Source organism: Somniosus microcephalus, chromosome 4 (assembly GCF_052327205.1).
Source record: "Somniosus microcephalus isolate GS21.2 chromosome 4, FLI_Smic_1.0, whole genome shotgun sequence".
NCBI classification, from domain to species: domain Eukaryota; kingdom Metazoa; phylum Chordata; class Chondrichthyes; order Squaliformes; family Somniosidae; genus Somniosus; species Somniosus microcephalus.
This window is the reverse complement of record NC_140990.1, coordinates 4,459,251-4,471,508: the sequence shown is the minus strand read 5'-3', so window position 1 is coordinate 4,471,508 and position 12,258 is coordinate 4,459,251. Positions and strand designations below refer to the sequence as shown.

Genomic DNA, 12,258 nt, shown 5'->3' with positions numbered 1-12,258 from the left:
CTCTCCCCCCCTCCCTCTCTCTCCCCCCCTCCCTCTCTCTCCCCCCCCTCCCTCTCTCTCCCCCCCCCCCTCTCTCTCCCCCCCTCCCTCTCTCTCCCCCCCTCCCTCTCTCTCCCCCCCTCCCTCTCTCTCCCCCCCTCCCTCTCTCTCCCCCCCCTCCCTCTCTCTCCCCCCTCCCTCTCTCTCCCCCCCTCCCTCTCTCTCTCCCCCCCCTCCCTCTCTCTCCCCCCCTCCCTCTCTCCCCCCCTCCCCTCTCTCTCCCCCTCCCTCCTCTCCCCCTCCCTCTCTCCCCCCCTCCCTCTCTCCCCCTCCCTCTCTCCCCCTCCCTCTCTCCCACCCTCCCTCTCTCCCCCCCCTCCCTCTCTCTCCCCCTCCCTCTCTCTCCCGCCTTCCCCCCCTCCCCTCCCCCCCTCTTCTCCCCCCCTCCCTCCCTCTTCTCCCCCTCCCTCCCTCCCTCTCTTCCCCCTCCCTCTCTTCCCCTCTCCTTGTCCCACAGGCTCAGTTTGTCAAGGACCGGAACTCCACACTCCGGCTGGCTAGTCTCGGATCGGACGACGAGGAGAGGTGGACGCGACGCCGGACCGCATCCAGATGACGTGGACACGGGACAAGTACCTGGCAGAGAAGCAGCGCAGCAGAGCGCCGACGCCAGAGGGATTCAGGGACCTGCTCAGCATCCGGCCGTACGTCACCGGGCGGTGTGGGCGGGGGGTGTCGCAACTCACCGGAGTGAGGGATGGGGGAGAGCCCCTCCCCCCCCCCACACTGATCCCCCTCCCCCGTCCACACTGATCCCCCTCCCCCGTCACACTGATCCCCCTCCCCCACACTGATCCCCCTCCCCCCCACACTGATCCCCCTCCCCCACACTGATCCCCCCCCCCCCACACTGATCCCCCTCCCCACACTGATCCCCCTCCCCCGTCACACTGATCCCCCTCCCCCGTCACACTGATCCCCCTCCCCCGTCACACTGATCCCCCTCCCCCGTCACACTGATCCCCCTCCCCCACACTGATCCCCCTCCCCCGTCACACTGATCCCCCTCCCCCACACTGATCCAATACAATACAATTCAAATCGCTTTATTGGCATGATAAGGTACATCTTATGTTGCCAAAGCATCAAAATACATTTATGGTTGAACACATAAACGCAGTTCTATTCATACAGTGTATAAACAGGTATATCCCTGAGTGTATAAATATATTTTCGCCTTGTTTATATATACTCTTGTCTTAGTTTACTGGTTGTCCCTCTGTTCATGGCAAGCTGTAACATAGTGTGCCGCCAGTGTTACACAGCTTCTCTCCTCCCCCAGTAGGAATGGGAGTTTTTGGTTGTCAGTCAGATTTCTGAATTCAGGGCATATTTGTGAGAATTTTTGATAGAAATTCTCTCTGATGCCCTGATATTTTCCACAGGCTGTGAGGAAGTGCATCTCTGTCTCCACTACTCCCTGACTGCAGTGAGAGCATATCCTGTCTTCTCTTGGCAGCCTGGTCTGGTCTGCCTGTGTCTGCCTTTTTCGATCGCTAGGCTATGTTCGCTAAGTCTGTACCTTGTCAAGGTTCTTCTCAGTTTGTTATCCTTTACCATGGTCAGGTAATCAGCTATGTTGTATTGTCTGTTTAGGGCCAAGTAGCAATTGAGTTTGCTTTGGGTTTTTGTTGTTTCTGCCCAATATGACAGATATTTTTCCTTTTGCTTAGCGACGATTGTGTTGGGTCGAATTCTTTGTGTTACCCTGTCACTGTCCTGGGGCTGGTTATTGTTAGTAGTGTTAGTAGTTACTTCACTGAGTCCCAGGACTAGTTGACTGAGGGTATTCTTCTTTATGGTCAGCTCTTGGCATTTCAGGGCATCGTAGTGATAGCATTGGGGGTTGCTCATTTGTAGGTGATTCCAAAATTTGGTGGCTCTTTTTTGGATAGTGATTATTAATGGGTATTGGCCTAGTTCCGCCTCCCCCACACTGATCCCCCTCCCCCACACTGATCCCCCTCCCCCACACTGATCCCCCCTCCCCCCACACTGATCCCCCTCCCCCACACTGATCCCCCTCCCCCACACTGATCCCCCCTCACCCCACACTGATCCCCCTCCCCCACACTGATCCCCCTCCCCCACACTGATCCCCCCTCACCCCACACTGATCCCCCTCCCCCACACTGATCCCCCTCCCCCACACTGATCCCCCTCCCCCACACTGATCCCCCTCCCCCCCCAACACTGATCCCCCTCCCCCACACTGATCCCCCTCCCCCACACTGATCCCCCTCCCCCACACTGATCCCCCTCCCCCACACTGATCCCCCTCCCCCACACTGATCCCCCTCCCCCACACTGATCCCCCTCCCCCACACTGATCCCCCTCCCCCCCCCAACACTGATCATCCCCCCCACACTGATCCCCCTCCCCCACACTGATCCCCCTCCCCCACACTGATCCCCCTCCCCCACACTGATCCCCCTCCCCCACACTGATCCCCCTCCCCCCCCAACACTGATCCCCCTCCCCCACACTGATCCCCCTCCCCCACACTGATCCCCCTCCCCCACACTGATCCCCCTCCCCCACACTGATCCCCCTCCCCCACACTGATCCCCCTCCCCCCCACACTGATCCCCCTCCCCCACACTGATCCCCCTCCCCCACACTGATCCCCCTCCCCCACACTGATCCCCCTCCCCCACACTGATCCCCCTCCCCCACACTGATCCCCCCTCCCCCCACACTGATCCCCCTCCCCCACACTGATCCCCCTCCCCCACACTGATCCCCCTCCCCCACACTGATCCCCCTCCCCCACACTGATCCCCCTCCCCCACACTGATCCCCCTCCCCCACACTGATCCCCCTCCCCCACACTGATCCCCCTCCCCCACACTGATCCCCCTCCCCCACACTGATCCCCCTCCCCCACACTGATCCCCCTCCCCCACACTGATCCCCCTCCCCCACACTGATCCCCCTCCCCCACACTGATCCCCCTCCCCCACACTGATCCCCCTCCCCCACACTGATCCCCCTCCCCCACACTGATCCCCCTCCCCCACACTGATCCCCCTCCCCCACACTGATCCCCCTCCCCCACACTGATCCCCCCTCCCCCCACACTGATCCCCCTCCCCCGCACTGATCCCCCTCCCCCGCACTGATCCCCCTCCCCCGCACTGATCCCCCTCCCCCACACTGATCCCCCTCCCCCCACACTGATCCCCCTCCCCCACACTGATCCCCCTCCCCCACACTGATCCCCCTCCCCGCGCTGAGCCCCTCCCCGCGCTGAGCCCCCTCCCCCGTCACACTGATCCCCCTCCCCCACACTGATCCCCCTCCCCCACACTGATCCCCCTCCCCCGTCACACTGATCCCCCTCCCCCACACTGATCCCCCTCCCCCACACTGATCCCCCTCCCCCACACTGATCCCCCTCCCCCACACTGATCCCCCTCCCCCGTCACACTGATCCTCCTCCCCCACACTGATCCTCCTCCCCCACACTGATCCCCCTCCCCCACACTGATCCCCCTCCCCCACACTGATCCCCCTCCCCCACACTGATCCCCCTCCCCCACACTGATCCCCCTCCCCCACACTGATCCCCCTCCCCCACACTGATCCCCCTCCCCCACACTGATCCCCCTCCCCCACACTGATCCCCCTCCCCCACACTGATCCCCCTCCCCCGTCACACTGATCCTCCTCCCCCACACTGATCCTCCTCCCCCACACTGATCCCCCCTCCCCCCACACTGATCCCCCCTCCCCCACACTGATCCCCCTCCCCCACACTGATCCCCCTCCCCCACACTGATCCCCCTCCCCCACACTGATCCCCCTCCCCCACACTGATCCCCCTCCCCCACACTGATCCCCCTCCCCCACGCTGATCCCCCTCCCCCCCACACTGATCCCCCTCCCCCGCACTGATCCCCCTCCCCCGCACTGATCCCCCTCCCCCACACTGATCCCCCTCCCCCCACACTGATCCCCCTCCCCCACACTGATCCCCCTCCCCCACACTGATCCCCCTCCCCCACACTGATCCCCCTCCCCCACGCTGATCCCCCTCCCCCACGCTGATCCCCCTCCCCCACGCTGATCCCCCTCCCCCCCCACACTGATCCCCCTCCCCCACACTGATCCCCCTCCCCCACACTGATCCCCCTCCCCCGCACTGATCCCCCTCCCCCACACTGATCCCCCTCCCCCACACTGATCCCCCTCCCCCACACTGATCCCCCTCCCCCACACTGATCCCCCTCCCCCCCACACTGATCCCCCTCCCCCACACTGATCCCCCTCCCCCACACTGATCCCCCTCCCCCCACACTGATCCCCCTCCCCCACACTGATCCCCCTCCCCCACACTGATCCCCCTCCCCCGCACTGATCCCCCTCCCCCACACTGATCCCCCTCCCCCACACTGATCCCCCTCCCCCGTCACACTGATCCCCCTCCCCCACACTGATCCCCCTCCCCCACACTGATCCCCCTCCCCCACACTGATCCCCCTCCCCCACACTGATCCCCCTCCCCCACACTGATCCCCCTCCCCCGTCACACTGATCCCCCTCCCCCACACTGATCCCCCCTCCCCCCACACTGATCCCCCTCCCCCACGCTGATCCCCCTCCCCCACACTGATCCCCCTCCCCCACACTGATCCCCCTCCCCCGTCACACTGATCCCCCTCCCCCACACTGATCCCCCTCCCCCCACACTGATCCCCCTCCCCCACACTGATCCCCCTCCCCCACACTGATCCCCCTCCCCCACACTGATCCCCCTCCCCCACACTGACCCAATACAATACAATTCAAATCGCTTTATTGGCATGATAAGGTACATCTTATGTTGCCAAAGCATCAAAATACATTTATGGTTGAACACATAAACACGGTTCCATTCATACAGTGTATAAACAGGTATATCCCTGAGTTTATAAATATATTTTCGCCTTGTTTATATATACTCTTGTCTTAGTTTACTGGTTGTCCCTCTGTTCATGGCAAGCTGTAACATAGTGTGCCGCCAGTGTTACACAGCTTCTCTCCTCCCCCAGTAGGAATGGGAGTTTTTGGTTGTCAGTCAGATTTCTGAATTCAGGGCATATTTGTGAGAATTTTTGATAGAAATTCTCTCTGATGCCCTGATATTTTCCACAGGCTGTGAGGAAGTGCATCTCTGTCTCAACTACTCCCTGACTGCAGTGAGAGCATATCCTGTCTTCTCTTGGCAGCCTGGTCTGCCTGTGTCTGCCTTTTTCGATCGCTAGGCTATGTTCGCCAGGTCTGTACCTTGTCAAGGTTCTTCTCAGTTTGTTATCCTTTACCATGGTCAGGTAATCAGCTATGTTGTATTGTCTGTTTAGGGCCAAGTAGCAATTGAGTTTGCTTTGGGTTTTTGTTGTTTCTGCCCAATATGACAGATATTTTTCCTTTTGCTTAGCGACGATTGTGTTGGGTCGAATTCTTTGTGTTACCCTGTCACTGTCCTGGGACTGGTTATTGTTAGTATTGTTATTAGTTACTTTATTGAGTCCCAGGACTAGTTGACTGAGGGTATTCTTCTTTATGGTCAGCTCTTGGCATTTCAGGGCGTCGTAGTGATAGCATTGGGGGTTGCTCATTTGTAGGTGATTCCAAAATTTGGTGGCTCTTTTTTGGATAGTGATTATTAATGGGTATTGGCCTAGTTCTGCCCTGCATGCGTTGTTTACTGTTTTCCTTTGAGTCCGGAGGATACTTTTACAGAATTCCGCATGTAGGATCTCAATTGGGTGTTTGTCCCATTTTGCAAAATCTTGTTGTGTTCGTGGTCCCCAGACCTCACTGCCATAGAGTGCAATTGGTTCAATTACTGATTTGAAAATTTTGAGCCAAATGCTAATTGGGATTTCTATTTGGATTGATTTTTTGATGGCATAGAAAGCCCTTCTTGCTTTCTCTTTCAGTTCATTCACAGCCAGTTTGAAGTTTCCCGTAGAACTGATTTTTAAGCCCAAGTATGTGTAGTGAGTGGTTTGTTCAATTTTGGTTGTTCCTACTGTGAAATTTATTGTGGGTCCATGTTGTTTGGATCTTTGCTGGAACACAAGGACTTTGGTTTTTTGGGGATTTATTGTCAGGGCCCAAGTCTGGCAGTACGACTCCAGCAGGTCCAGGTTCTGCTGTAGACCCTCCTTAGTTGGTGACAGCAGAACCAGGTCGTCGGCATAGAGGAGGAATTTAACCTTGGATTCATATAGGGTGAGGCCGGGTGCTGTAGATTGTTCAAGTAGTTTTGCCAATCCATTAATGTAAATATTAAAGAGTGTCGGTGAGATTGGCGAGCCCTGCATCACCCCCCGCCCCTGTGGGAAGTATTTTGTTTGTTTGTCTCCAATTTTAACTGCACATTTATTGTTTGTATACATTGATTTAATTACATCATATGTTTTACCTCCTACCCCGCTTTCGATAAGTTTCAGGAATAAACCGTCATGCCAGATGGAGTCGAAAGCCTTCTGGATATCTACAAAGCATGCGTAGATTTTGCTTTTGTTATGGTGAACGTGTTTGTCAATTAGGGTCTGTAGGGTGAAGATATGATCGGATGTTCTATAGTTTGGCAGGAATCCAATTTGGCTTTTACTCAAGACATTGTGCTCCTCAAGGAAGTTTATAAATCTTTTGTTTATGAAGCTACAGAATACCTTCCCCAGGTTACTGTCCCCCTCCCCCACACTGATCCCCCTCCCCCACACTGATCCCCCTCCCCCCGTCACACTGATCCCCCTCCCCCACACTGATCCCCCTCCCCCACACTGATCCCCCTCCCCCACACTGATCCCCCTCCCCCACACTGATCCCCCTCCCCCACACTGATCCCCCTCCCCCACACTGATCCCCCTCCCCCACACTGATCCCCCTCCCCCACACTGATCCCCCTCCCCCACACTGATCCCCCTCCCCCACACTGATCCCCCTCCCCCACACTGATCCCCCTCCCCCACACTGATCCCCCTCCCCCACGCTGATCCCCCTCCCCCACGCTGATCCCCCTCCCCCACGCTGATCCCCCTCCCCCACACTGATCCCCCTCCCCCACACTGATCCCCCTCCCCCACGCTGATCCCCCTCCCCCGCGCTGATCCCCCTCCCCCGCGCTGATCCCCCTCCCCCGCGCTGATCCCCCTCCCCCGCGCTGATCCCCCTCCCCCCACTGATCCCCCTCCCCCGCACTGATCCCCCTCCCCCACACTGATCCCCCTCCCCCACACTGATCCCCCTCCCCCACACTGATCCCCCTCCCCCACACTGATCCCCCTCCCCCACACTGATCCCCCTCCCCCACACTGATCCCCCTCCCCCACACTGATCCCCCTCCCCCACACTGATCCCCCTCCCCCCCACACTGATCCTCCTCCCCCACACTGATCCCCCTCCCCCACACTGATCCCCCTCCCCCACACTGATCCCCCTCCCCCACACTGATCCCCCTCCCCCACACTGATCCCCCTCCCCCACACTGATCCCCCTCCCCACACTGATCCCCCTCCCCCACACTGATCCCCCTCCCCCACACTGATCCCCCTCCCCCACACTGATCCCCCTCCCCCACACTGATCCCCCTCCCCCACACTGATCCCCCTCCCCCACGCTGATCCCCCTCCCCCACACTGATCCACCTCCCCCACACTGATCCCCCTCCCCCACACTGATCCCCCTCCCCCGCACTGATCCCCCTCCCCCACACTGATCCCCCTCCCCCGCGCTGATCCCCCTCCCCCGCGCTGATCCCCCTCCCCTGCGCTGATCCCCTCCCCGCGCTGAGCCCCCTCCCCCGTCACACTGATCCCCCTACCCCACACTGATCCCCTCCCCGCCGCGCTGAGCCCCTCCCCCGTCACGCCTCCCCCCCTCCCCCGTCGCGCCATGCCCCGTCGCGCCGAGCCCCCCCCGTCGCGCCGAGCCCCGTCGCGCCGAGCCCCCTCCCCCGTCGCGCCGAGCCCCGTCGCGCCTCCCCCCCTCCCCCGTCGCGCCGAGCCCCCTCCCCCGTCGCGCCGAGCCCCGTCGCGCCGAGCCCCCTCCCCCGTCGCGCCGAGCCCCCTCCCCCTGGTCACAGCGAGGAGCCCGTCCCCCTGTCACAGCGAGCCCGTCGCGCCGAGCCCCTCCCCCCACCCCCCCCCCCACCCCAGCCGAGGGTATGGGCCGCGGAGTCTTGCCCTCTAACGCCTCGTGTTTCCCCGCAGGGACCAGTCGAACGTCCGACGGATGCACACGGCAGTGAGGCTGAACGAAGTGATTATGAACAAGTCTCACGACGCCCGGATGGTCCTCTTGAACATGCCCGGCCCACCGAGGAATCCCGATGGCGACGAGAACTGTATCCTTTCCCCCTGCCCACAAAGATAGGTGGCATTGGGCGCCACTTAGATAGAAGGTTAAAATTACAAAGAGATATCAGTAGATTCAGTGAATGGGCAACACTCTGACAAACGGACTGCAATGTAGGGTGTGAGGTTCTCCACTCCAGTTCTAAAAAGGATAGAACAGGATACTTTCTAAATGGTGAAAGGCTAAAAACAGTGGAGGTCCAAAGAGACTTGGGGTCCAGGTACATCGATCATTAAAATGTCATGAACAGGTACAGGAAATAATCAAAAAGGCGAATGGAATGCTGGCCTTTATATCTAGAGGACTAGAATACAAGGGGGTAGAAGTTATGCTGCAGCTATACAAAGCCCTGGTTAGACCACACCTGGAGCACTGGGAGCAGTTCTGGGCACCACACCTTCGGGAGGATATACTGGCCTTGGAGGGAGTGCAGCGTAGGTTTACCAGAATGATACCTGGACTCCAAGGGTTAAATCTCACGAGAAGAGGTTGCACAAATTAGGGTTGTATTCTCTGGAATTTAGACGGTTAAGGGGTGATTTGAGCGAAGTTTTCAGGTTATTAAGGGGAACAGGTAGGGTCGAGAGAGAGAAACTATTTCCGCTGGTTGGGGGATTCTAGGACGAGGGGGCATAGTCTAAAAATTAGAGCCAGACCTTTCAGGAGTGAAGTCAGGAAACACTTCTACACACAAAGGGTGGGAGAAGTTTGGAACTCTCTTCCGCAAACAGCAATTGGTGCTGGGTCAATTGTTAATTTTAAATCGGTGATTGATAGATTTCTGTTAACCAAAGGTATTAAGGAATGTGGGCCAAAGGCGGGTATATGGAGTTAGGTCGCAGATCAGCCATGATGCTCAAGTCCATTATAAAAGATGTAATAGCAGAGCACTTGGAAAACAGCGACAGGATCGGACAAAGTCAACATGGATTTACAAAAGGTAAATCGTGCTTGACTAATCTACTGGAATTGTTTGAGGATGTAACTGGTAGAATAGATAAGGGAGAACCAGTGGATGTGGTGTATTTGGACTTTCAAAAGGCTTTCGATAAGGTCCCGCATAAGAGATTAGCGTGTAAAGTTAAGGCACATGGGATTGGGGGTAAGGTACTGTCCTGGATAGAGAACTGGTTGGCAGACAGAAAGCAGAGTTGGAATAAACGGGTCTTTTTCCGAGTGGCAGGCAGTGACTAGTGGGGTACCGCAGGGATCGGTCCTTGGACCCCAGCTATTCACAATATATATTAATGATCTAGACGAGGGAACTAGATGTAATATCTCCAAGTTTGCAGACGACACAAAGCTGGGTGGGCGTGTGTGCTGTGAGGAGGATGCAGAGAAACTCCAGGATGATTTGGACAGGTTGGGTGATTGGGCAGAATCATGGCAGATGCAATATAACGTGGATAAATGCGAGGTTATCCACTTTGGTGGCAAAAACAGGAAGGCAGATTATTATCTGAATGGCAATAGATTGGGAGAAGGGGAAGTGCAACGAGACCTGGGTGTCCTTGTGCACCAGTCGCTGAAGGTAAGCATGCAGGTGCAGCAGGCGGTTAAGGCGGCAAATGGTATGTTGGCCTTCATAGCAAGAGGGTTTGAGTACAGGAACAAGGATGTCTTGCTGCAGTTGTACAGGGCCTTGGTGAGACCACACCTTGAGCATTGTGTGCAGTTTTGGTCGCCTTATCTGAGGAAGGATGTTCTTGCCATGGAAGGAGTTCAGCGAAGATTCACCAGGCTGATACCTGGGATGGCAGGAATGACGTATGAGGAGAGATTGGGTCGATTGGGCTTATACTCGCTGGAGTTTAGAAGAATGAGAGGGGATCTCATTGAAACTTATAAAATTCTGACAGGACTGGACAGACTAGATGCAGGAAGGATGTTCCCGATGGCCGGGGAGTCCAGAACCAGGGGTCACAGTCTAAGGATAAGGGGTAAGCCATTTAGGACAGAGATGAGGAGGAATTTCTTCACCCAGAGAGTGGTGAACCTGTGGAATTCTCTACCACAGAAGGCAGTGGAGGCCAATTCATTAAATATATTCAAGAAGGAGTTAGATATATTTCTTAAGGCTAAAGGGATCAAGGGATGTGGGGAGAAGGCAGGGACAGGGTACTGAATTTGGATGATCAGCCATGATCTCATTGAATGGCGGAGCAGGCTCGAGGGGCCAAATGGCCTCCTGCTCCTATGACCAGCACCTCAACAGAGCCTGGGCCTTTCCTGCTGTGTGTTGTCTTTCTTCCCCCCCTCCCCCCCCCCCCCCCCCCCCCCCCCCAAAGCCAGGCCACAGTGACAGTTCCTTGACCACGCGACACAGACATGGAATTCCTGGAGGTGTTGACGGAAGGGCTAGAGCGCGTGCTGCTGGTGCGAGGTGGGGGCAGCGAGGTTATCACCATCTACTCCTAGACAGGCCCAGGACAGCCAGCGAGCAGCAGGCCCAGGGACCCGACTCGCACGCTGCACGACCCCACAACCGGCTGGACCGGAAGAAAGGACGCGCCAACTCGTGGAGCGCACCGTGGAACCGTCTCTGAGACCGCGGGATGCTGATCATGTGTTTTCCACCCCACGCCACGCCATGACGGGAACGGCAAATACATACTGAGGGAGGGAGAGAGAGGGGCCTGAGGAGGGAGGGTGGGAAAGGGGGCTGGAGGAGGAAGTGGGCTGGGGGAGGGAGGGTGAGAGAGGGGGCTGAGGAGTGAGGGTGGGAGAGGGGTGAGAGATAGGGAGGTGCTAGGGGGAGGGGGAGAGGGGCCGGGGGAGTGAGGGAGGTGAAGAGAGGCTGGGGGAGAGGGACTGTGGGAGGGTAGGGGAGAGGGGCTGTGGGAATGAGGGAGTGCAGGGGAGAGGGGCTGAGGGAGGGAGGGGGTAGTGAGGGAGGGCAGGGGAGAGGAACTGGGAGGGAGGGGGTAGTGAGGGAGGGTAGGGGAGAGGGGCTGAGGGAAGGGGGAGGGAGGAGTGAGGCAAGTGCTGTGCGTTGCTTAGAGGGGGGATTTGATCAGACGTGTCTGTTACAACAGTGATTGTGAGTGAGGGGACCGGAGTATTCGGCACAGTATGGGGGTGACCCGTGACCCTTCACCCCCGGGGTCCCGGCCTGTATCCCCCGCCTTGTTCCCCATTCCCACTTCCCCACCCCTCATCCTCCCACCAACCTTTCAGTGTTTTTTCATTCCGTTTCTTTCACATCGGTTATTTTGTATTAAACGCACTTTACCTGACAGGGGAGGAGGGTGTGGATAGAGAGAGAGAGAGAGAGCGTGCCCCAGCCCCCCCCACTCTGCTCCAGCCCCCCTCGCACCCTATCTCCGCCCCCCCCCCCCGCCACCGCTCTCTGCACCAGCCCCACCCCCCTGCCGCTGTTCTGAACATTGTGTATGTGCTTTTTTTTAATGTTTGTGTATCGCCAAATCCGAAAAGAATGGAAATTTACAGCAGCCTCGGAGAGTCTGCCTGTTGTGTGATTAAAATCATGTCGATCTCTCCTCGTCTCCTTCTCGCAGTCACTGAATTCAGGGGGAGTGATAAATATTGGCCCCAGGGCACCGGGGAGATCTCCTCTGTTCTTCGTCCAAATAGTTTAACATCCACCCAAGCGGGCAGATGAGGCCTCGGGTTAATGTCTCATCCGAAAGACAGCCCCACCGACAGTGCGGCGCTCCCTCAGTACTGCCCCTCCGACAGTGCGGCGCTCCCTCAGTACTGCCCCTCCGACAATGCGGCGCTCCCTCAGTACTGCCCCTCCGACAGTGCAACACTCCCTCAGTACTGCCCCTCCGACAGTGCGGCGCTCCCTCAGTACTGCCCCTCCGACAGTGCGGCGCTCCCTCAGTACCGCCCCTCCGACAGTGCGG

The 12,258-nt window shown here is 58.1% G+C and overlaps 1 protein-coding gene across 2 annotated transcripts in view; it reads left to right on the top strand.

Moving 5' to 3' along the window:
* The window catches only part of LOC147118197 (solute carrier family 12 member 6-like), a 69,045-nt gene extending 57,157 nt beyond the window's left edge, over positions 1-11,888 (top strand). For both annotated transcript variants that reach the window (XM_085984292.1, XM_085984293.1), the window contains 3 exons: positions 497-683; positions 8,245-8,378; positions 10,716-11,888. In XM_085984292.1, the coding sequence (XP_085840418.1) occupies positions 592-683; positions 8,245-8,378; positions 10,716-10,807 (318 nt within the window). In that variant the 5' untranslated portion in view covers positions 497-591 and the 3' untranslated portion in view covers positions 10,808-11,888. The remainder of the gene's footprint in view (positions 1-496; positions 684-8,244; positions 8,379-10,715) is intronic.
* Positions 11,889-12,258: the final 370 nt, after the last annotated feature.